Raw genomic sequence first — 25,706 nt, 5'->3', positions numbered from 1 at the left:
AAAAGAGGAAGAAAAATGTGGCTGAGAGAGGGGCCAAACATGTCGGGACTCAACCATCAGGGAAGTCTGCCTTGCCGCTGAAGCGTAAGGTTGTCGCCTCTGTCTTGCCGCCAGATCCTTCGAAGAAGACGAAACTTGTCTAGAAACCAGTGGCAGAAGCACCTATTGCAACTGGCTCTAAGGATGCCGGAGGCAAGTTTGTCTCTGACAATCCTGTCCTGGGGTTGGTGCAAAGTGCAGCCCCTAGTCAACACGCTTTTCTGTACAAGGTGTGCGAGCGCCTTGGTTTTGGTGGCGAGGCGAGAGTGGCTCGTCCGGCATCGTCGTCAAATCTGGGGAAGTCCCTGGATTTGGTTTTGAAGGGTGCCCATGAGCTTTACCTTCGCCAGGGCTCGGTGGAAGAGCGTAAATTGAAGGAAGAGCTTCTGCAGATTTGGCGTGATTTGCCGATGGAGAAGGAGAAGAATAAGTCCACAGCTGGGGACCTTACCAAGCTTGACGGTACCTTACTTGAGGTCAAAGAGAAATTCAAGCGGGATGTGGATAAAACTCTAGCCGATACTGCCACCATATCCAAGCTGAAGGAAGAGTTGGCGGCCCTGCAGAAGGAGAGAACTGAAAAAGAAGATACTATTTTTCAGCTGCAGGAGGCGCTTACCGCCAAAGAAAAAGAGTTGGCGGACTTCCAGTCTGCCAGGCAGGAAGAGAGGGCCAAGCTGGCGGAGGAAGAAAAGGAGATGGTGCGCCTGGAGGCGGTGGATGCTTTTAAGAAATCCGTAGAGTTCAAGGAAATCATGACGGATGCCGACAAGCAAGGTGCTGCCGCCAACTTTAAGGAGCTTAAAGATCAAGGCTACCTTAATTTTGAAAAAATTATAGCTGATCGAGCCCCTCCAAAATACACAGCCGGCGGGGATGGTGTCGTGGAGGATGCTGAGGAATCCGAAGATAGCGGTTCCTCCTACAGTGGCGTTTCTGATGGTAGCGCGGCGAGTAGCTCTTCTGGGGAAGATGGCGCGAGGTCTTATGGTAACCCTGAGATTCCGACGTCGACAAGTAAAGCTGAGAAGAGAAAACAACTGATTGTTCGCCAACCGGTTGAAAAACGCCGTCGTGATGCTCCTGTGTCGGGTCCTCTTCTCATGCTGGGCAGGAATAGGATAGGGAGATAGTAGTTTGTTTTTGTTTTTTTGTGGCAGTTTCTAGACGCCTTTGTAATCAGAATGGTACTTTTGTTTCGGGTTTCCGCTATCTTATATATGACGGATTTTTTATTTTCCTCTGTTGTGATGGACGTTTGTCCGTTAAGAAATTTATGTGATAGTGGTGTGCATATTTTTGTACGTCAATGAAACATGAAAGGGATTAAGATTGGCCCGTTAAATGCATATATATCGCCCTTGTCCTGAGAAGCAAAGGTGTTGGCTTGGCCAGACTTGATATATTTTGTTTGTTTGTTTTTTTTGTGCATGTATGGGACAATGGTTTGAATAATTCCTCATTTCATTGACGACTGGGCGGACCCAGCTTCTTACAAAAAATATGTACCCGTTGGGCAGCTTTGCTTAGCTAATATCTTTGCAAAAATTAGCTAAGTGAAGATGCTCTTGGGCATCTTGCCGCGCTACTTGTAGTAGTAGCGGAGATGTTGAGTGTTCCACGGGTGAGTGGATGTGACGCCATCCTTGCTCTTCAGTAAAATGTGCCGGGACTTACCACTTCTATGATTTGGTAAGGTCCCTCCCAAGTTGGGCGAAGTGCTTTTGGCGGTGGTATGACTTCTTTCATGACCCAGTCGCCAAGTTGTAGGTTTCTGGCCTTCACACGGTTGTTGTAAAAACGTGACACCCGCCGTTTGTTTTGCAAATTGTGCAGATGGGCTTTGTCTCATTTTTCCTCCAATAGATCTTTGTCGAGGTTGATGCCGGCAACGTTTGTTGTGGCGTCATGTCCGTCAATCCTAGCTGTTGGTTGGGTTATTTCAATGGGAAGGACTGCCTCTGTGCCAAACATCATACACAATGGAGTTTCGCCGTTGGCGTTGTCCGTATGGCCCAAAGAACTTCTGGTAGCTTTTCAGCCCATAGGCCTTTCTTGTCCTCCAATTTCTTCTTGAGCAACTTCTTGATGATTTTGTTGGCGGATTCCACTTGGACATTGGTTTGGGGGTGTGCCACAGAAGCGAAACGCAACTTAGTGCCAAGTTTGGCGGTGAAGCTGATGAGTTCTTCGTTGTTGAACTGCATTCCGTTATCGGTGATGATTGTGTCGGGCACTTCATAACGACAATATATATTTTTCCAAAGGAAATACTGGACCTTAGCGGTTGTGATGGCCGTTAATGGTTCAGCCTCAATCCACTTACTGTCGTAATCGATTGCTACGATTATGTATTTGAACTGACCTTTGGAGGTTGGGAGTTTTCCGACAATGTCTAGGCCCCACATAGAGTGAATCCAGGGTGCAATGATGATGGATAATGGTTCTGCAGGCGCATGCGGGAGATCCGCGTATTGTTGACATTTGTGACAAGATCTTGATGTTTCCTTGGCGTCATCCCCCAATGTTGGCCAAAAATATCCTTGGCGCATGGTGCGGCTGGTTAACGATCTAGCTCCTGAGTGATTTCCACACTCTCCGGAATGTATTTTTGCTAGGACCTGTTTTCCCTCTTCTGGCGTTAAACATTTTAAGTTGGGATAGGTGAATCCCTGGCGGTAGAGCTTGCCACTTTGAATGTTGTAACGTGTTGCCCTTCGTACCAGTTGTCTTGCTTCGATCTTGTCGGATGGCAATGTCCCGTCACGTTTGTAATTGAGTATCTCATCCATCCAGTTTGGGCTTACCTCAATTGTGTAAATTTCTGCCAGTGTTTTAGTGATGCTAGGTTTGTCAAGGGTCTCCACCCTTGTATCGGCCGGACTTTGATGTGGTTGAGCCGTTGCCAAGCGTGCCAGGGAGTCAGCTTTTCCATTCTTTTCACGGGGTATTTGCCTGATGTTGAAGAAACTGAATTTTCCAAGCAGTGTCTTGGCGTACCCAAGGTATGCCGCCAGTTGTTTGTCTTTGACTTGAAAGATGTGATTGACCTAATTTACCACCAGCTGTGAGTCACTGAAGATATTGACGCTTTCTGCTTCACAATCGATGGCCAATAATAACCCTGCGATAAGTGCTTCATACTCCGCCATGTTGTTGGAGGCTTTGAAGTTAAACTTAAGGGCGTATTCGAAGTTAAGTCCTCCTGGCCCTGTGAGGATTATACCGGCACTGCAAGCCTTGGAGCATGCAGAGCCGTCGACATAGAGATTCCACTGTGATCGTGTCTCTATTTGTGTGACTTCAGAGTGTTGAATGGTATACTCCGACACTATACTGGTGGTATGATCTGGCTATGGTTCCGTTAACTCTGCTATGAAATCAGCAAAAGCCTACCCCCTGATGGCAATTCGTGGCTTGTAGTCGATGTCTAACTCGCTGAGTTCTATTGCTCATTTGCTGAGGCGTCCTGAGTGTTCCCGGCTTTGGAAAACTTGCTTTAACGGTTGATTTGTGAGAACATGGATTGTATGTGCTTGGAAATATTGGCGTAATCTCCTAGCAGCCATTATCAGTGCTAACGCCAGTTGCTCCAGTGGCGAATGTCTTGTTTCTGCTCCATTCATGCCCCTGCCGGCATAAAATACCGGCAATTCTTCTGTTGCCTCCCTGCGTACAATTGCCCAGCTGATGGCGAATTTTGAGACTGCCAGGTAGATGTAAAGTGTTTCGCCTGGTACCGGAATTGAGAGTAGCGGAACGGAGGTCAAGTATTCCTTGAGGCTCTGAAACGCAGCTTCACAATCAGGCGTCCAATCTACCACTTTGCAATGGGACTGCTTCATTGCCTTAAAGAAGGGTAGGCATTTGTCGGTTAACCTGGAGATGAACCGGGAAAGGGCTGTCAACTTTCCCTGTAGACTTTGCACCTCAACTTTTTTCTCCGAAGATTTCATGTTTATGACTGCCTGTATTTTGTCGGGATTAGCTTCTATTCCCCGCTCACTGACTATGTATTCGAGGAACTTACTGGCGGTTATGCCAAAAAAACACTTTTTCAAATTTAGGCGCATTCCATATGCTAGCAGTATGTCAAAGATGATGCGGAGGTTGACCACATAACCGTTAGCTTTAATGCTTTTGACCAGCATGTCATCGACATATACCTCTATGATCTTACCCAAGTGTTCTGCAAACATTGCGTTCATCAACCTTTGGTATGTGGCTCCGGCATTCTTGAGGCCAAAGGGCATGACATTGTAGCAATATAAACCCTTGTCGGTGGTGAATGTTGTGTACTCCTGGTCGTTGGGGTGCATCTTTATCTGGTTGCAGCCAGAAAAGGCATCCATCATGCTGAGGAGCTCATGTCCTGCTGTTGCATCAACCAGTTGGTCGATGCGAGGTAATGGAAAACTATCCTTGGGACATGCCTTATTCAAACCTTTGAAGTCGACACACATTCGCCACTTACCGTTAGGTTTCTTTACCATTACCACGTTGGAGATCCATTATGGATAATGCACCTGACGAATGAAGTCAATGTCGCGTAACTTGGTTACCTCTTCCCTGATTACCCGATATCTTTATTCGTCAAATGCTCGTCGCTTTTGCTTAACGGGGTAATGAGATGGTTTGATGCCAAGTTTATGCTGGATTATATCGGGGGAGATTCCCGACATGTCGGCATACGACCATGCAAAGACAGCTGAGTTTTTCTTGAGAAACTGGGTGAGTTCAGCCGCTATCTTTGGGGAGAGTTGGGCTCCGATACGAACAGTTCTTTATGGGTGTTCGTCAGAGATACTCATAGTGCAGAGCGATGTCTCTGGGTTGACGGGCTCTTTCTTGTAGTACTTCTTATCTTCTTTATCCCTGAGGTCATCAATTTTGTCCGTCAACTGTGGTGTGTTAGCTACCGTCAAAATCTCATGGCGGCCCCTTGACCATGACACCATTGTTGAGTAACACTCTCGTGCAATTGACTGGCTTCCCCTGACAGATCCAATGCCGTTGGGTGTTGGAAACTTCATGAGTAGCATGTATCTGGCTATAATGCATTTGAGTTTGTTGAGAGCTGGGTGACCTATAATGGCATTATATGAGCTGAAGCAGTCTACTACAATAAATTCAGTATGAATTTCCGCCGTGCAAGGGGCTGTTCCAACCGACAAGTGCATGTAATCTGACCCCAGAGGTTGGGTCACGTCACCGGAAAAACTGAGTAGCGGCTCGTGGTCCTGCAAAAGTTTGTTGTTGCGCTGCAGTTGTTTGTAGCAGCCGTTGAAAATGACGTTGATAGCTGATCCGCTATCTACCAGTACCCTTCCTACCGACCACTTGTCGAGGACTGCATCTATCAGAAATAGGTCGTCATATGGTGAGTGAATACCACACTCTTCCTCCTCGGAAAAAGTAATTGGTTCCCAACCAGTTTTTGCCATCTTGGCTGACCTGTCATAGCGGATATTGAATACCTCCTTTGGGTGGTTAGCGCGCTCATAACGCTTTCTTGCTCTGTGTGACAAGTTACCTATGAATGCACCACCATCAATGGCGTTAATCCGCCTCATTGGTTCGATGTTGGCGACAACCGGAGGAGGTTGGCGGGCCTTATACTACTCCAGTTTTCCATCACGGTATAATGATTCAATTGTAGTCTTGAGAGCGTTGCAATCATTGGTGTTGTGACCGCTATCTTCATGGTGTTTGCACCACTTGCCGGTGTTTCTAGGTTTTCCTACTCTGGGGTATTTTCTTGGGGGTGGTGGTGGTATTTGATCCTTGCACTGATCATATATATCTTCATATGATGCCGTCAAGACTGTAAAGACCTCAAACTTTTGAGCATTTGTGGCGGGCTTATTGTGGAGGTTATCGCGATTATCGCGGTGATCATTGTGGAAAGACCTGTTGCCCTTGCCATGATATTGTTGGTCCTTTTGCCGCTTGTCTTGGTAATTGCCCTGCTGCCATTCCCTATTCTTGTCATCAGGTGGTGTGGTTATATTTGGAGTGGTGGTAGTGTTTCTTGGTTGGAATGTGGCGGGTTGGGGGTTTTTGAGTGGAGTGTTTGGTGGTGGCGGTGTGGCGCCATAAGTATTGTATTCTGCTTGGGCATGTAGGACCGCCTCATTCATGAAGTAGTCATATGTGGCGTTTGGACAATTGCAGTTGAGGTGATACAAAAAGCTTGCCCTGTGGAGTCCCTGCTTGAAGGACGCCAGCGCCATTATTGTTTTGTCAAGATCCCGACATCTTGATGTGGCGGTTCTCCACCTTGCGACAAATGACTTTAACGTTTCATCCACACCTTGGTTGATGCTGAATAACTTACTGGAGTTATGGTAACCATCCGTCATGAGGATGAATCTTGACAGAAATGCATTTGGCAGGGCAAAGAACGAGTCCATGGAACCTGGTGGGCATTCGAAAAACTAACTCATTGCCTCGCCATCCAACATTTCGCTGAATAGGTGACAAAGTGTTGCATCATCAAATCCCTTGTTATTGGTTACCTTCTTGAAAGTGTCCATGTGCACAAATGGGTCTGTTGATCCGCCAAACTGAGCTATCTTGGCTGTCTTGGCATATGTGGGTCTGACGGTTTGTAAAATTCTGGTGGTGAATGGACCTGATCGTGCTGCAAAGAGTGAATTTTGTGTTGGCGGTAGAGTGCCGGCCTCAGCCCTTAGCAATCATTCCTCTAGTTCCCGCATTTTTTCCAATATCAAAGCGGTGGCATCAACAGTTGGTCTAGGCATGTGCAGGGTTGGCGCCATCGTCTGTTGTATAGGTGCTTGCATGTTACCGTTTCCCCTTTGCTGTCCGGCGTTAAACGAATTATCATATTGCGGCTGTGAGTCCGCCACCTGCTCTTGTACCAACTGTAGCGGAGGTGTGGGTCATATTCCCGCTAGCTCTGCTGGGTTTAAGGCGACACTCATCGAGATCACTGGCACCTGTGTTACCCTTATTCCTATGCTTGGAATGAGTCTTGCATTTTGGGAGTGTTCACTTTGGGTGTCGTGCACCTGTCCCTAGCGCCTTCTTCAGCTCGTCAAATTTTGACAGTAGCGTTGCCACTTGATTTTAAGCTTCCGCCTTTTCCCTTCGTTCTCTTTCTCTCTCTTTGTTTGTGTTGTGCAAGTCCGCCAGGGCTATCTCCAACATAGCGGCAATATTTCGGCCTTGCGCTTGGCGGCTTGTGCCAGTTTGATTTTCCACGACAGATTGTGTCGGGAGCATTCCGGGGGTGTTGAGGTTTTGACCGTCCACGTTAATTGGTGTGGTAAATAATTCACGGTTGATGGTTAATGAGTTGGTAGGGTTGGGCTGAGGGTTAGCGATCTGATCTGCTTGGTCTCCAACGCCCTCGCCGCTTCCGCTAGCCATGGTAGGTTAAGGGAATGACTCTTAGTTCAAAGATTCCCACAGACGGCGCCAATGTTAATGCTCAGAATACCTTCAAATGATGTCGGCTTCCGATAACGTAGACGAGGGTCCGATCTTCCGATATGTGTGTAGTTTACTGGAATCCCGCTAATCTGTCAAGAGAAATACAACGGCGTCAAGAGGGGAGACCACGGTTGGCGGTCTTCGCTCCTCCGATGCTAAAGTTAAACGATGTACTTGTATTGACAAATGTAGTGGTATATAGCTATTGAATGCGTAATGAATGAAGAAAGAGAAGTGGACCTTTTATAGGTGATATGGTGAGTTACCTCACCCTTGTTTTCGATGTGGGACTAATACTCTTCAGTTTGTTGAGTTTTGGTCATTTCTGCAGAGGTGACTTTGGGTGGCGCGTGTCGGCGCGTCAAGGCACATTTCGGCCTGGAGTTGGTTTGTCGGTGGAGGTTGTCTTGCTGTGTTTCCAGAGGTTACCTAGTTGGAACCATCACTACTAGAATTATGGCCCCAGACATCGGCCAAAAACCGATGAGAAACAAAAACCTGACCGATGTCTTAGTGGGTGATGAGAAAAATCCGGAAAATGCAGACATCGGTTTTTAGCCGATGTCTAATATTAGTTTAGACATCCGTTCCTCATTATAAATCGATGTAAATAGGTTTTAATGATAACAAACTTGCATGTTTTACTATTGTTAAACCCTCATTTTATTGTATTTAATGCTTAAAGAAATATAGATTATACAACACAAGTTTGTGTTTTAACATCGTTATTGATTTAAGAAACGATGACTGATACTGTTACAGACATCGGTTCCCATAAAGATTTTTTGTTGTTCATGATTTTGAAGCGTAATTTGCCACATATACACGATTTTAGATTCAATATACAAAGTCTAGTATTGTATGAACCGATATATTTACTTACATTAACATCAGTGTGTAAGGAAAAAACGATGTTAATTATCTATTGTACATCGTTTCTATTCAAAAACCGATGTCTAGTACTCAGTAATATATCGTTATTGACAAACAATCGATGTCTGTGTATTGAAGGTATTATCGATTTTCATTTTGGAACTGACGTCTGGTACTCAGTAATATATCGTTTTTGACAAAAAATTGATGTCTGTATATTTTAGTAACATCGATTTTCATTTTGGAACTGATGTCTGGTACTCAGTAATATATCATTGTCGACAAAAAATCGATGTCTGTATATTTTAGTAACATCGATTTTCATTTTGGAACTGATGTATATGTATTACTGGACATCAGTTTTTATCGTTAAAACTGATTTCAACTTTATATCTAGACATCATACTAGAAAGTACGCATGCATGATGCTGCGGGTTTAGGCGATAAGAGTAGTAATCACAATCTTAGAATGTTTACCAAATATGCTATCGTTTTACATATCATAAAAGCTGGTTCACAAACTTTTTCACTAACTCTTACAAACTTGAGACTATTCCAGCCTACATGCATAAGAGAAGACAATTGGTAAGGACACTGATGAGGTACGTTCATTGGTTTAAAATGGTACTAACTTTAGAAGTAAGTTGTCCTTTCGCATCTCTGCTAGGACCACATTTCTCATTGATGAAATTTACGAAATCTTTTAAGTCTCAGCCTCCACCATACTCTTCACCATCCTTGTTGCCCTTTAGAAAAAAGAAATTCAATATCAGATATCAACTCACTCCATACCTGCACAGGACTTGCATTAGGCCATGTATTTATCCCTCTATAATCTCATTTTTCTTGTTAACAGAAATTCCCTTATCATACTTTGTCAATGTCAAAACAAATTGACCAAAACATAATAAACTCACTTCTCAACCACCGTAAGTGCTAAGATCACTCCAATTGCTCCTCCAGATAAGGATGCTACTATGGGATCAACTTCACTGCAATTTGACAGAGAAGCACGTCAATCAATGAAACTGGAAAAGACATTAGTATTAACATCATTAGCTTGATATCCACATTCGTAACATGGTCAGTTTCCTAATGTCTGAAACTTGAGGATCCTGACCCTACTTCTTGATAGTTCTAAATCAGAAGATACTAAAATGAGAATAAAGTTGAACTGAAAAACAAAGGGTACCTGGTAAGGGTGCATGCATTAGTTATATTTCTCTCTCTAATTCTTCCATTATCAAATCTATACATTCCTCCATTTCTGCCTTACAGATCACCAGCCTCTTCCACATTGCAAGTTGAATTAGATGCAAGAGAATACTTCTGTGTGGCTGAAAATTCCAGCAAGACCAACCTATATATAATCTCCTCCATTTTGGCTGCAAGGGACGAATATGCCACAACCAACATTTCCATAGTCAAAGCTTTGTTTTCTTTTCTTCTTTCACGTTTGCTCTTCACTTCGTGAAAAGTATCTACACAACTGCAAAATTCAAAAATCAATGATCAATGATTAATTCATGAAAAAACAAACATAACAAAAATCAATCACTGTATATCACTATAAATACAATCTTCCAATTACAAAAACACCTCCAATTTCTGAACTAAATGACCACTAATAAATTTCCAAAAACACCTCCAATTTATGAAGCAAACACCTGATTTACAAAGCCAAGTACTAATTACATAGTCCTCCAATTTACTGTATGGAGACAATGTCCATTAGAATTGCCCAAAGATTTTATTTTTATTACCAAAATCCAATAAGCTATAGTACAAAAAATTCATGTCTACAGAATACTCAAAAAAAAAAAAAAAAGTTGATTTGTAATTGGGAATCAAGTAGAAAAGCTTAGAGTCTAATCAATTTTGTCAACCATGTGAAAGAGAAACAGAGAGGTCAGTAGTGCATTGAACAACATTTTGAACCTCATTATGCACCTCAATGATCATCCTCAGCTAGACGTACATTTCTTCTTTTTGTTCTTCACATCTGGCTGCTCACCTTCATTGGCATTTACACAAGCATTTCCTCATCATAATTCACCAATCCCCTCCATTGTAAAAGTTTCCTAACTGTTATACAGTTGTGCCTGATTCAAAGTAGTTTCACAAGAATCAAATCTGCTGCTGGTTATATGCATTGACTAAGAACTAAAGAACAAAAAAGTGAATTTATATAACAAACTGATCCACGCAAACTGAAGTGAATGTATATACAAATCAAATATTAGACATTGGCTGGAGGCTGCAGATAGGTCAGTAGTGCATTGAGCTGCACCAAAAACATCTAAATCCTTATTGTCAAAACAGGTAATGTATTTCTGTATATTCAAGCACACTTACAACTGAATTACAATCCTGCTCTTATAGGGCTCCTATATGATTATACTATCAGCATTATAGCTGGAAAGTTTACATTTACACCCTATCAAGATTAGTGTGTTCCAGCTGATGTGCAGCTGGAAAGATTAGTGGGCTGCAGCTGGAAAGATTAATGGGCTACAGCTCACTTAACACTCCCCCTCAAGTTGGGGAATAGATGTCTTGCATACCCAACTTGTCTAGTGAGCTGTGGAACACTTTTCCAGAAAGAGCTTTGGTCAAGATATCTGCAAGTTGATCTTCAGTAGGTACATGTGGCATGTTGATGATTTTCGACTCCAACTTCTCTTTGATGAAATGTCGATCAACTTCAACATGTTTTGTTCTGTCATGTTGAACTGGATTGTGTGCTATATCAATGCCTGCTTTATTGTCACAATACAAATTCATAGCATACTTGGGTTTGAACCCCAAGTCTTTCATCAAATGACGAAGCCATAACATTTCGCATACTCCATGAGCCATTCCTCTGTACTCAGCTTCTGCACTGGATCTAGCAACCACTTTTTTCTTCTTGCTTCTCCACGTGACCAAGTTACCTCCCACAAAAGTAAAGTAACCTGAAGTAGACCTTCTATCAGTGATAGAACCAGCCCAATCTGCATCTGTGTATCCAGCTATGTCTGTGTGGTTATTCTTGAAAAACATGATCCCTTTACCGGGATTTGTTTTCAAATACCTCAGAATTCTATGTACTGCTTCCATGTGATCTTCACTTGGTGCATGCATGAATTGGCTTACAACACTTACAGCATATGCAATATCAGGTCGGGTGTGTGAGAGATAAATCAGCTTGCCTACTAACCTTTGATATCTCTCTTTGTTAGTAGGCACTTGGTCTGGATATTCTGCTAATTTGTGATTTTGCTCCATCGGTGTATCTGCTGGTCTACATGCTAGTAAACCGGTCTCTATGAGTAAGTCAACCACATATTTCCTTTGAGATAGGGAAATGCCTTCTTTTGATCTAGCCACCTCAATTCCCAAGAAGTATTTTAGTCCTCCAAGATCTTTCATCTCAAAAACAGATGATAGATGTGCTTCTAGTTTCTTGACTTCTTCCGGGTCATTACCTGTCACAATCATATCATCAACATAAATGATAAGTGCAGTAAGTTTATCTTTCCTGTGCTTTAGAAACAGTGTATGATCAGAGTTGCTTTGTTTGTAACCAAACTGTTTCATAGATTGGCTGAATCTTCCAAACCATGCCCTGGGGGACTGTTTTAGTCCATAAAGGGACTTTTTCAACTTGCACACCATTCCTGCTTGTGAAGGTAGAGAATAGCCAGGAGGTAGATCCATGTAGACTTCTTCCTTCAAGTCTCCATGTAGGAAGGCATTCTTTACATCAAACTGCTTCAGAGGCCAGTCTAGGTTAGCTGCTAATGACAGTAGTACTCGAACGCTATTCATCTTGGCCACTGGTGCAAAAGTTTCTTGATAGGCAATACCATATGTCTGAGTATATCCTTTTGCAACCAACCTGGCTTTGTATCTATCCAGTGTACCATCAGCTGCGTACTTCAATGTATAGATCCATCTGCACCCTAATGTTCTTTTCCCTGCGGGTTTTGGCACTAGTTCCTATGTGTGATTCTTTTGCAAGGCTTCCATTTCATCTTCCATAGCTTTAGTCCACTTAGGATCTGCTAGAGCATCCTGCACTTTATTTGGAATGATAATAGCAGATAAATGAAATACAAAAGACGCATATGACTTGGATAACCTTTGGGATGACATGTAATTGCTTATGGGATATTTGGCTTTGGCTTTAGGATCTGGTTCATATTGAGCCTTTGGTTGACCTCGATTTTTTCGGAATGGCAATTTATGAACCCCTATGATGTTACTTGGTTCTCTTTCAGTGTTAGGCTCAGAATTTAAATTATCATGAAATTCAAACACAGGGTTATTAATTACCTCTGGATCATCCTCAGGGAGCATTGGTGTTGATGGGGTAGTAAAGGGGAAGAAATATCTCTCACTGCTAATTTTGGAGTTGGTAGCTGATTTCCATGTTCAGCGATTCTAGAATCTGTTTCTGATGTCAGTAACTGGTTGCTCCTTTCAGTATTTCCATGCTCAATTCTTGTTTCTCTAGTATTTCCATGCTCTTGGATGTCCATGGGTTCCAAGGGTGGACACAAGCAATCTCTCGAAGACAGCTCTTCCTCAATATCATTCTCCCCCTGAAGAGTAGTCTTCGGGGAAAAATGTAGATCATGTTCATGGAATGTAACATCCATGGAAACATAGGTACGTTTAGTAGTTGGACTATAGCACCGATATCCCTTTTGAGTGGAAGCATAACCAATAAAGATACACTTTTCAGCACAAGCATCCAACTTAGTCCTCTGGTTTCGATGGATATGTACATAAGCTACACAACCAAAAATCTTTGGATCAAGGGCATGGGTAGGTGGTAAAGGTAAATGACTGGCAAGAGCTTGAATTGGTGTTTGTGGTGGTGGACTGGTTTCCTTAGCTGTAGACTGAAGGGCTTGCGTAGGAATTCTATTTATGAGGTAAGCAGTAGTTAGGATGGCATCACCCCAAAAAGATTCTGGCATATGAGCTCCGATCAACATGGAGCGAGCAACTTCAAGAATGTGGCGGTTCTTTCCTTCTGCCACACCATTTTGTTGAGGAGTTTGAGGACATGTGGTCTGATGAATGATGCCATGGGTAGCTAGATACTGGTGAAAAAGATGGTTCACATATTCTCCACCATTATCTGAACGAAGGACTTTAATAGGTGTTTGGAACTGAGTTTGGATCATGGCATGAAAAGTCTGAAAAACTGGGAAAACATCACTTTTATTTCGTAGCAAGTAGATCCAACTCATCCAGGTGCAATCATCGACAACAAAAACAAACCATTTCATTCCAGAGGGCGTGGACAAGGCCCCCAGACATCGGAGTGAACAAGATCAAATGGGGCAATACTTTTATTTGAGCTCAACGGATAGCAGACACGGTGACTCTTGCCTAAAATGCAAGTGTTGCATTTAAAGTCGGATGGTTTATTATGTTGAAACAATAAAGGGAAGAGAGTTTGAAGATAACCGAATGATGGATGTCCCAATCTCTTATGCCATAACCAGATCTGTTCTTCATTTGTGGAAGTTCTTTTCTAAATTTGATGCACTTCACTTACACGATGATTACCAGCAGTGGTCATCTCCATGTAGTATAATCCCCCCTTCTCAATACCCCGCCCAATGGTTTCAAGAGATTATGAGATATGGATGGAACAAGTAACACAGTATCAAGGGTAATGGAGTCTGTAAGAGTGACAGACCCAGCGCTTGTAATTGGATAGGAATCGTCGTTGGCATTAGTTACGCCAGACCGGCGAACTGGAGTTAAATGGTGAATATTGCTAGAGTTATTAGTCATATGGTCCGTTGCACCTGAATCAATTATCCACATATCTTTCCAATTAAAGTCAGAAACACTAGACAGAGAGGAACTCAGTGTACCTGAATTAGTCATGGAAGCGAAAGCAGGGTCACCAGTGTATTCACCTTCAGTTGGTTCTTCTGGAGCTGGTGAGGCATTAGGAATGGCCGCCTTAGGTTTGCCTTTGGCCCGATATCCTATTGCCTCTTTCGCTTGGATTTCTTTACGACGGGAAATATGTGTATCCCACCATTCTGGATAACCTTTCAATTGAAAACAATTATCCACAGTATGCTTCAGAGACTTACAATGAGTGCATTTCAGTGGTCCTAGAGTGGGTGCTTTCCAAGAGTAGGCAAATGGCGAAGACTGGGAATTACGAACATGTGGTGGTCGGTATTGAGTATGCATGGCAGATCCTTCGTACTTTTCTTCAGATATCAGCTTTTGAAGTACTTACTAAGTAAAGAGAAGAGAAATCGGATCCTTGGGTGTTGCCTATCGCGCAACCTGTCAGTAACTCCTTTTAATGTAGCCAGGTAGTAGAGGAACGATTTTGGCGGAGCTCAGCTCACTTGTTTAGCAGGGGACGAGACCCTTTGCTAGCACTTCTCGTATCCAATCAGCCTAGACACCACATTAATTGGATGGACCTATGTGGTTGAGCGAGTAAGCTCGACGTTACAAGGATAAAATTTCTAATCTATTTTATCTTTTTTTTTTTTTTTTTGAAGGTGAAGAGGACAGGCAAGAGATGTGGATTTCTTCTCGACGGATATAAATTTTCTTCTGCTGGATTTTTTTTTTTTTTTTGGACAAAAAACTTTCTGTTTAGAGACAGAAAATGATGTCTAGTTTCTTTCTTTCTTCACGTGATGCCCACTTAGGGTCACTTTTTTTTTCTTCTTCTTTTTTTTTTTTTTTTTTAGTAATCAAGATACCACAACAACAAAAAATTGTGTGGAATGTAAGACGAAGAAGTAGACGCGAGAGGTGAGCAGAAACGCTTTTCTAGAATTCTATTCCTTTCTCTTCTTCTCTGAAAAGCAAAGGATCAAAGTAGAACGGCGATTGTAACTTTCACTCTGCTTGGCCTCCGTTGACCTCCTTCTCCCTGACGTTTCTTGGCTGCCGGATCTCCCTAGTGGCTTCGCCGGCCTTTGTTTTCTCCGCCCTTCCACCAGGAAGCGGCGGAGATAAGGTTCCAATGCCGATTCAACGCAAACGTGCGAAGAACGGTGACGATATCAGCTCCGACTTGGAGGCTCTTCGTATGGAGGATTTGGACTCTTCTGTTCAAATCTCATCTCGTTTACAACCTCAGATGACCTATGCTAGTACTCTCAAGAATCCGGTGGATCGCTTTCGACAAACTATGGTTGAGGATTTCGAATTCACCGATGAGGACTGCTCCTACTCTCTGGGCAAACATGGTCTGAATGTTTCCTTTTCTGAGAAGGTTCATAATAAGCTTGATTATGAATGGCGCTGTGCTGTGGTGGTCAAACTCATGGGTAAGCCGAACTCTACCAACACCTTTGATTTTATGTTGAGAGGTCTGAGAAGGAAATGGCAGGTTAAAGGTGGTTGGCAGCTAATTGATCTCCCCAATGATTTTTTCATTGTGAAATTTACTCTTGAAGAAGATATGAATCATGCTTTATGTGGTGGTCCTTGGATTTTGGCTGGACAAACTCTCATTGTGAAAAAATGGAGACCGGATTTCGATCCTATGACTGAGCAAATTGGCAAAATGGCTTTGTGGGTTAGAATTTTTGGACTGCCTGTGAAATATTTTAAGGAATTTACTGTGGCAAAGATTGGAAAAATACTTGGGGATGTTGTTAAAGTTGATATGCTTACTCTTGGTCAATCTAGGGGTAAGTTTGCTAGAGTTTGCATTGAGGTGGACCTAAGTAAACCTTTGAGGCCTTATGTTGAGGTTGAATCTACTGCTTTTCAAGTTGTTTATGAAGGCATTTCTCTTATTTGCTTTGAATGTGGCTGTTTTGGGCACCCTAAAGATAAATGTCCTTCTCTAAAAGTTAACTCTAGTGGGGCTTCTCCACAGAAAACCCATGTGGTTGACGTTACTAGTGCTCCTGCTCCTAATTGTGATGATACTGATGGTTCTGATGTGAACATGTCCCATGGCTTATCTAAGGCTGACTCTAGTGCTCCTCATGCTGTGTTAAAAGATGATATGGGCCCATGGATGCTCATGAGCTACAGGAATAAAAAGAAGAGCAATGATGCTAGTGGCCCCAAAAAGAACAGTAACTCTGGTTCTAGATTTGCTGTGTTACAGGAGGAGAATGAGCCTCAATTACCTGATAAGACCATGGATGATAATATTGTTGAAACATCTCCTTCCATTGTGAAACTTTGGCCAAGCTTCCAAGAGAAAAAGAAAAAAGCCCATGTGTCCTCGAAAGCCAAAAATGCTAGTAACTCTCAAGCCACTGTGAAGAATGTTGCAAATGATGGAGGCACTTCACCATCTAAAATTGGTCCAAAATTTTCTGAAAATCCCAGCTTCAAGACCAAGGTGGATTCCAGAATTCCAATGAAGGATGTCTCTAATTTTGGGAGTTCAAGTGGTTCCAAGCCTGATGTCTTCTACCAAAGAAAAGCTAAAAGTAACACCTCCTCTGCCACTAAACATCAGAATCATGTTTTTAAGAGACTTTCCTTTGAAAACATGGACTCTAATGTTTCTGGTGATGGTATATCGGCTATCTTTGGACACTGCCCCCCTGAGGAGCCTGTTGTTGACATGATTACTCAATCCTCTATAAGCCAAGGCTCTGACTGTTTTGTTGAAAAAAATTTTGATGACAATAGCAAACTGACAGTTGATGACAACCTACCTCCTCATGATGGGGAGGGCATGTGTTTGGCTCCAATTTTGCTGCAGCTGGTCAACAGTCTTTTTTCTGCGCGGGCGTGCCAGCACTGTTTGGGTGCGGTCGTCGGGGATGTCCCTTGACCTGACTTCTTTCAAGCAATTGTGGACGAGGAGAGCACCAACCTCGTCGTGGGATTCTTTGTGCCTCGTGGTGAGGACTTTTGCTGAGCTTCTTGAAAATCACCAAATCGATACTCGATGTTGTAGATCGATCAGAGCGAGAACCACCGGGAAGTGAGGAGAACTTGCTAAAGCGTGACTTTAGCTTGGCTGGGTTGCTAGGGCGTTACCCTTGCTTGGCTGGTTCCGTAACCGTTGTGGTCGCGGCACTGCCGTCGGCTCCCGAGGAGACTAGGACCGAAGTACGTTGACAGAGGGTTTGGTGGCACTGAAAGTCGGCTTCTGAGAAGACTAGGAGTGTGATCACCGCTAAGAGAAAGAGAAGGAGAGGAGTTGCTCTTAGAGAGGTTTGCTCTAGAGAGAACTTAGATCATCTTAGAGATGTTGTTGTGTTGTGAATGTGTATGTGTGTCTTAGAATGAGAAGAGAATGTGTTTATATAGGGAAGAAAAAGAAGAGTGAAATGATGAGTGGAAGAAAAATAATGAAAGTAGATCTAAGTTCACTTGTAAAATATGGAAAAGATAGAGAAAAGATGAAATGAAAGCAAAGCATGAAGGTGCAGCAACATGGAAGTGGTGATGATCTATTAAAGAGATTGTAGAACAAAAATATATCCAAGGAAAAAGAGAAAAGCATCTAGCTTTCTTCATGTGGGTAGGAAACATGAACATGTGAATATTGAGCTGGTTTTAGGTCAGTTTCTGGCCCTTTATTCCTTCAATTATTTCTCCAACAAGACTTCATTATATGCCTTCGACTTCTTCATATGAAATGTTCCACTATGAGTGTACATCATCCTGACAAATTTTCAGATTTTTATTCCATGTGGTTGGGCCGAAAATGCTGCTGGACCTCTTACAGGTCCAGTTTTCCAGTTTTGCTTCTGTAGAAAATTAGGCTGATTGTTTGAAGGCCTTCCACTCAAAAAAAGCTCTTGCACTCTTCATAAGAAATGATCCTTGGGCTGTCTAGAATGGATCTGGAAAGTTTCAGCACATTTCGATTTCATTTGGTTAGTCTGCCACTCCTCCTTCCTTGTTTAGCTCGGTTTCTCCTAGCCGAAGTAGGAAAATGTGCTAAAGTTGACTTTTCATGTTTCCATGCTTCCGTGCTTCCATAGTAGGCTTTATTTAGCCTCTAAATATATATTTCGAACTTGTCGACAATATATAGCTTGAGCCACTGACATTGGCTCAATTTCTCCAACACATGCCTTGTCAGGCCAAAATGTTCATTTTGGGTCCAAACAGCATGGTTGGTGCTTAATTTGGGTTTTGGCCTTTTCTTTCACTACCTCTCAATGATTAAAGTCTTATTTTGGAATGCTAGAGGTGCTGGAAGTCTTATTTTGGAATGCATGTGGCCTGATTTGGTTACCAGGAACTGGCAGTTTATTCTATTAAAACCATTTATCAAACTGTCTGATGTGTTTAATTGAACCTAAGCCTGAGCTGAACCATAGAGAATAGAATTTGATAAAGAACTATAAGAAGGTTGGAGTTTTGTTCACCTACTCGATTTTTTCAACTCAATGGCTTCATCAACAGCCCTACTTCTACACAATCCATCAATCACCACATTGAAGGTACTCAAATTCGGATTACAGCCCTTCTCTACCATCTCAAACAGTAGCCTCTTACCCTGCCTAACATCCCCAAACTTACAATGTGCGTTGATCACATTGCTATAAGTGTAAAAATCCAGCTCAATCTTAGCCTCTAACATCCCATCATACACTTTCCAGAACAGCCTCATCCTATTACCCTTCAACAACTCATTCAACAGAGAATTACAGCATTCCAATCTCGGTGAAATCCCAACACTCCTAACACCCAAAAACACATCAGCAGCCTCATAAAACCAACCCCCCATCGTAAACACATTAATCAAAATCTCAAAAACCACCATGTCTGATCCCTCAAACTCTCTAAAACACCTAACAACACAATCCAAAACTTCTAAAGCCGGCTTCCGGGTCCTAACCATTCTCTCCAACACACCATGGGCATGCCCAAAAAGCTTGGAATTACACAAAACAACAGCCATAATCAAAAAAGAATGCAAATTTGGGAGCACACCCAATTGGGCACCAGACCAATCAAAGAAACTTAAAAGTCTTTCTGGGTCACCAACCTGGTGGTGTTGTTGAAGAACGGATCGAACCACACAAGGGTTTAGCTTCTTGGGAAACCCTGATGAGCTCAACACGGACTCCCACTCTCTGCTTCGCTTCAGAATGGTACAGATTTCCCTCACTGTTTCATCATCCTCTTGCTTTTTACTCTCTGATTTATAACTGCAGTAGTGGACCCGAATCAAAAGCCTTGATTTTGGATTACCAATCTGAAATGCAAGGTTTCTCCCATGTGAAGCTAAACCCATTTCTCTTCTCTAAGCCACGGTGTGAGTCTTCCCCATCATCTGGAAAATCTTGAGAGTTAAGTGAGGAGTCGAGAGATCGGACTCGGCTTCAGTTCACGACTAGATGATGAGGGGGTCCGATGAGGGGAAGGAGGAAATTGGGCGAAGAGAGAGAGGGAGATGCGAGGAGTCCAGGGGTAGAGATCTTGTTCGATTCAACACTGACGTTAAAGAACTATTTTGGAGATCGTTAGTGAAGTTCAGGCTTTCTGTGTTGTAAGCATTATAGCCCTTAGATTGAACCAGTAACACGTGGCGAGCTGAGAGTGTTATCCAAGCAGATCCTAGCAAAATGAATTCTAGCAGAGAAGCCGAATCCCTCCTTTCTCTTCTTTCTTCTGTTCTTTCTTTTCTTCTTTTCTTCTCCGCCCTTTTTTCTTCTTCTTCTTCTGTGCTTTCCTTTGTTCTGCCTTTTCTTTCTCACCAACTCTTGCTTTCCCACTTTCTCCTTCTTCACTCTCTTTGCTTTGTGTTGAGAAGTGTTGGTTTGCAGGTGGGTGGCTGGTGTCCGGCGGATCGATCTGGAAAGGCAGCGGGGTCCGGCGGCGGTGGAGCGCTGTAGAGGCGCTGGGCAGATCGTTGCAGTTGGAGGCGCGGGCTGTGGGGCTTCGTGGCCGGGAGGATGAGGCCGGCTGTGAGGGGGTTACTGCTGCAAGGATCGCGGTGGCTGGAGGCTGAAGACTGCAGCGGCGGGGCTGGAGGCTTCAGGGATCGAGAATTCGAGATAAGTTGAAGATAAGCTGGGTAATTGGGTATATTTTTGATATTTCTGGTAATATGGATATGGGGAAGAACAGAAGTTCTTTGGTATTGGTATTGTTGTTAAGATGAAGAAACAAGGTTCTTCTCTTGGTATTTTTGGCAGCGGAATTGGGTATGGGTAATTTAGATTTCTAGATATGGGTATCGGTCTCAAGAGCAAACTGCTTTGATACCATGTCAAAGCAGGTAATGTATTTCTGTATATTCAAGCACACTTACAACTGAATTACAATCCTGCTCTTATAGGGCTCCTATATGATTATATTATCAGCATTATAGCTGGAAAGTTTACATTTACAGCCTATCAAGATTAGGGTGTTCCAGCTGATGAGCAGCTGGAAAGATTAGTGGGCTACAGCTCACTCAACACTTATTACCTACGTGAAGATGTAGCTTGCCATCAGCAAACTTCAATATTGTTCTAGAAGCTTTATTACATAATTCGGTTAACAACTTACGAACTCTTTCTTCAAACAACAATGGATGTATCAATGAATACAGGACTTGTTACATAAATCCCATTATCCGTGTCTGTTTAAAGTAGAGTATTTTAAGAGGCACACTTCGTACCAGACTATAGCTCCTTTCTTATGAGGGCATCTGCTGCTTATCTCTTGGCTTTCTGCTTGGAGACAACTCCTGCAATGTCTGATGGTTTTATAATTCCAATTTCCAACATTGGCTGGATTAAATATCAGACGAAGATATTTGCATATGATGGCCAATTCTTGACAGAACAAGCTATGCCTGGTTTATACTGATAAAAACTAAATTTCTCATTCAGTGCATATTTTTTAGATGATCGAGTTATCCCCAAAAGAGTGGCTTATATATAAGACATTAAATTTGGAAATAGATTTAATCTAATTTTAGAAGGAGAAAACAACAGCAACGAATCTTCCCTGGCCTGTTACTGCTATCACATGCTTCTATATCAATTTATAGAATATGTAGCGAGCAACAATAAAAGCACCATACCTTTTCAAACCACGTACAACCCATTGCTACGTTTTTGGTGGTGGCTCCCTGAATCCACAAGAGCTGGCTTTGAAATCTCAATAAAGTAGTCCACTGCCTAAGCTGAGAATTTTTATGCAGATACAGTAGTCCTCTAGCAATTCCAAGATTCCAACAATGATTTTGAACCGTCTTTCCATTCAACCAAAGCATCTCCTTTAATCCACACTGCCTGCAAAAACCTTAAGTTCGTAATGAATAGAACATTATTAATACAAACAAGGACTTAAAGTAGTGAATGTCCAATTAGCTCCCCTTGCATAGGTACACAAGTAGCTGCACTCCATGTTCATAAGAAACTAAGAGGTCACAAAACTTAAGGAGCAGTTTGAAATAAATAGACAATTTGGTTTTCTTCATGTTCATTATGAAAGCAAGCTGATTTCTTACGTTGGTCAAAACACTGGATCAATCCTCATCTTGTTCCTTTTCTTCTATTTCTCTCCATTATAACTACCCAATTTATCTTCTTCCCAAAACAGTAGTACAGTACGCCATGCATGCTTGTTATGCGTATTAAATATGAAAATAGATTTAATTTAATTTTAGAAGGACAAGAAAACAGAACCAAATTTTTCCTGTTGCTGCTGTGAGCATGCTTCTATATTAATTTTATACAATATCTAGAGAGCAATAACATTTGAAAAGGCACCATACCTTTTCCAGCTCCCTACAACAGATTGTGAGTCTGCAGAACTTAGAAGATATATAGACAACGCATATCAGACATTCTGACATTGGCATGAGGTTGATCCAGACCGAGCCAACTGCAGGTTTAGGCATTGGGACTACAAGGATGATGCCAATGCCAGTGTTCCCCTCCTAAAAGGTTTAGGCAGGGCCTCAAATTCACTCCATATATCATATTTTGATAGAGGATATATAATTGGATAAGTATATTCACTTCTATATCATCAAAGAAGAGAGGTACACATACAGAAAGTACGCAAGAAAACCAAGACTAACATCATTTTTGTTCTATAATGAGAGAAGAAACCAAGTGCAACATTCAATCATTGTCTGATTCTTTAAATTCAAAAAGCTCCATGAGAGGGAGAGGTTGAATGAGAGAGCAGTGCTCATCTTAGGACAACAGGGGCTTAGTTACAAGAAGACAGGATTGTGTAAAGGAAAAAGAAGGGAAAGGAAAAGAGAAAAAGTTAAATAACTTCAACCAGTTATAGAACTGGATCTGCATGTATGCAATAACTTCAACCACCATCCAATTGGCTATCCTAAATTCAAACATAGTGGAATTGAAAACAAATAAAACAACAAGCAATCACAAATATTTACTCACAAAACCCACTGCAGCCTTCATGAACCTTCTAGTTATCAAAAATCAATCTTTTTTTTTTTGCTCCGTATGATAAAAATATCAAATTTTGTGCAACAAAAGATAAATCCACTTGGCAGTGGCGGAACCAGGATTTAAACCTTGGGGGGGTCCAGATAGAAGTATAAATTATCAGAAATAATTTATCATAAAAAAATTTGTTTGTAAATAAATACAACTATAACAATAATTTAATAAATTATGTAGTATATAATTCATAAGCCAATAGTTTTTTTTTTTTTTTTGATCAAGATAAGCCAATAGTTAAAACTAAACCAATGATAACTCGAATGAACAGCTCAATAAATGAAGATAAGATGACTTTTAATCAACCAAGTATCAAAACTAATTTGACGATCATGCAAATAAGGAAAAAAAAGAAAGAATTAATCACTAATCATCCTTTTATGGCTATGTTATTTATCATAATCCTAAATACTCCTATGGTCAATCAATCAAATACTACTATTATTTTTATCAGTACTCACCTGAGTTGTTAAAGAGCTGGGGGGGGGGGGGGGTCCGGACCCCGTCGGGCCTAATAACAGGTCCGCCCCTGCCACTTGGTGAGAGCAAGCAAGATGAAAAACTTACATGTAAGGCCCTGCATTGAAATTTAAACAATCAATTAGAACCAAACAATACCAAATTAACAGAAAGAAACGTGGGGAAGGAGATAGAGAAATTGAGGACTAACCAGGTAGACCCTTGAAGGCATTGAAGCAGAGGCAAGTGTCTTCCACAAGCACAGGACCATTAATCTGAACGGCAGCCAACCTCGCCTTTTCTTTGAAGATGTCCTCAGGCTCCCCTTGCAATTCTGGCACTGCCAAAAACCCAACAATAACAACAACAAAAGCCTAAATCTTTTTTATCCAAAATCCAAAATTAAAGAGAGAGAGATTGATTGTGCTTACAATCGAGCTTGAGAGTGTTGAAGGGAATGGAGGTGCCCAAGATGGCGCGCACTTCTTCAAGCTTCTTGGCGTTTCCGGTCACAAAAGTCACCGGCTTTGGCAGCACCAGTCCACCTCCTCTTGCTCCCAACGCCGCCATTTTCCCGCTCTCTCTCTCTCTTTCTCTAAGAGTGAGACCAAAGTTTCTGGGTTCCTCTCTACTCAAATAACTGATTCCGAAAGACCTCACAGTGTACCGAGCTGCACACCCACAGTCACAACCCACCAACACATAAACCCTAAAACAAAAATGAACAGAGAAACCCTAAAAATCTCACCTTTGGAGAAAACAGGTGTCTGGCCGCTGAGTTGCTTCAAGACCTTGGCGGCCTTGGTGAGACGATCGCCTCTCTCGCCGAGGACGAGCTTCTGGACCTTGATTTCCCTCATGGGGTTCTCCGACGCCTACAATTAGAGTTTTACAGAAGAAACAGATTGTTAGATTACGAAATCAACAGAGGCTTGTTCAGATTCAGAACAAGAGAAAACAGAAAGGGAAGAGAGAGAGAGAGAGAGAGAGAAGGACCAGTGTTGAAGGGTTGTGGTGTTAAGGAGGCACAACAGCCGAAGCTCAGAGACTAGGTTGTAAGGGTTGCGAGTGATAAGGGTAGGGTGCTGCTCAGAGGCGGAGGAGGAAGACGAGGAGGTCGGGTGAAAATGAGTTAGAGTTTGGGAATGACTCAAAGTCAATGCAAGTCGTGTGAGAAAAATAACTAAGTGTGGGGGGAATGAAATTTTAAGTCTCGTGTTTCTCAAATTTTTCAACTTAGTCCCTCCGCGTTTTTGTAAATTTTCCGAACGAAACTTTTCTCATCGGTTTATTTGGTGACTGATGTCCATAATAACAATAGAAATCGGTTATTTCACAAACTGATATTAGTATGTTTTTTAACATCAGGTGCAATCCTGACCGATTTAATAGTGGCGATGTCTAATGACATTATTCTAGTAGTGTGCATTCCGACAAGGTGGAATGGTTATGTATGAGTGTTGATTATGACCGGCAAGTATGATGTACCTACAATATACAAGGGAGTAAGGCGTAGCTTTCGTGGGAGTTCGATATGTCGTTTTGTAGGCCCAAAGGGCCTCGCCCATTCTTTCATGCCAATCCCTTTTTGTTTTACTGACTGCTTTCTTCAAAATATTACACAACGTCTTGTTGAATGCTTCAGCCAACCCATTAGCCGGGGCGTTGTACATAGAAGAAAAATGCAGCTTGAAGTGATATTTCTCACAGAGTTTCTCCATGGCGCTATTGGAGAAGTACTTGGCATTGTCTGTGATGATGCAACGCGGAACACCATATCGTTGAATGATATTCCCTTTGATGAAGTAACATTTTCTTTCTTTATTTCCTTAAGCGGCACCGCCTCTGCCCACTTTGAAAAGGAATCCGTAGCTGCTAGAATGTATGAGTGACCAGCGGAGGATTTTGGAGTTATGGGCCCTACATCATCAAGTCTCCACACATCAAAGGGGTAGGAGGCAATGGTTGGATGCAATGGCTCTGGTGGTTGATTGATGAAGTTTGCATGAAACTGGCAAGCTTGACACCTTTGTGCATACTCCATGCAATCTTTAACCATGGTGGGCCAATAGTAACCCATCCTTTTTACTTGAAAATATGGAGCTTAGGACCTGATTGGTGAGCTCCACATACTCCTGAATGAGCTTCCTCCATAGCCTTAGCAGCTTGCTCTTTCCCCAGACATCTAAGAAGCAATCCATCGAATGATCGTCGATAAAGAGTCTCCTTGTAGTAGAAGAAGCGTGGTACTCTTCGTCTTATGTCCGAGCGTTGCTTTGGGTCATCAAAAAGCTTATTTCACTTAAGGTAATCAATCAACGGGTACCTCCAGTCATCAACATCGATCACGTAAACAGAGACAACATTGGAATCTTCATGCCAAAACTCAGAGATTGTCGGTACGACCCACCGTTGGCAGATTGGAAGGTGTATGATTTCATCCTCTGATAATGCCAAAGCTGCTGCTAAGTTGGCCAAAGTGTC

At 42.3% G+C, this 25,706-nt stretch overlaps 2 protein-coding genes across 2 annotated transcripts; both read right to left on the bottom strand.

Annotated features, from left to right (window-relative positions):
* Positions 1-17,751: 17,751 nt before the first annotated feature.
* LOC133708004 (pentatricopeptide repeat-containing protein At5g61990, mitochondrial-like) lies at positions 17,752-20,660 on the bottom strand. Its single transcript, XM_062133456.1, has 2 exons — positions 19,334-20,660; positions 17,752-19,219 (listed from the first exon to the last, which is right to left on the bottom strand). Exons 1-2 carry the CDS (start codon positions 19,580-19,582, stop codon positions 18,707-18,709), a joined length of 762 nt encoding a protein of 253 aa, XP_061989440.1. The 5' UTR covers positions 19,583-20,660; the 3' UTR covers positions 17,752-18,706.
* Positions 20,661-23,295: 2,635 nt separating this feature from the next.
* On the bottom strand, positions 23,296-24,181 carry LOC133708154 (inosine triphosphate pyrophosphatase-like). The gene is made up of 4 exons (XM_062133607.1): positions 23,971-24,181; positions 23,654-23,893; positions 23,434-23,562; positions 23,296-23,340 (listed from the first exon to the last, which is right to left on the bottom strand). Exons 1-4 carry the CDS (start codon positions 24,080-24,082, stop codon positions 23,327-23,329), a joined length of 495 nt encoding a protein of 164 aa, XP_061989591.1. The 5' UTR covers positions 24,083-24,181; the 3' UTR covers positions 23,296-23,326.
* Positions 24,182-25,706: the final 1,525 nt, after the last annotated feature.

The sequence above is a fragment of the Rosa rugosa genome, chromosome 5 (genome assembly GCF_958449725.1).
Source record: "Rosa rugosa chromosome 5, drRosRugo1.1, whole genome shotgun sequence".
Classification (NCBI taxonomy): Eukaryota; Viridiplantae; Streptophyta; class Magnoliopsida; order Rosales; family Rosaceae; genus Rosa; species Rosa rugosa.
Note: the sequence above shows the minus strand (reverse complement) of the source record. Positions and strands in the feature narration are given on the sequence as shown.

Coding starts and splice junctions, on each gene's coding strand:
- LOC133708004 (XM_062133456.1), bottom strand. CDS start 19,582: ATGGGTTTAGCTTCACATGGGAGAAACCTTGCATTTCAGATTGGTAAT. Junction 19,220..19,333: donor TTCTTCAACAACACCACCAG/GTTGGTGACCCA, acceptor TGTAATTCCAAG/CTTTTTGGGCATGCCCATGG.
- LOC133708154 (XM_062133607.1), bottom strand. CDS start 24,082: ATGAGGGAAATCAAGGTCCAGAAGCTCGTCCTCGGCGAGAGAGGCGAT. Junction 23,894..23,970: donor GACACCTGTTTTCTCCAAAG/GTGAGATTTTTA, acceptor GTGGGTGTGCAG/CTCGGTACACTGTGAGGTCT. Junction 23,563..23,653: donor CAACACTCTCAAGCTCGATT/GTAAGCACAATC, acceptor GGTTTTTGGCAG/TGCCAGAATTGCAAGGGGAG.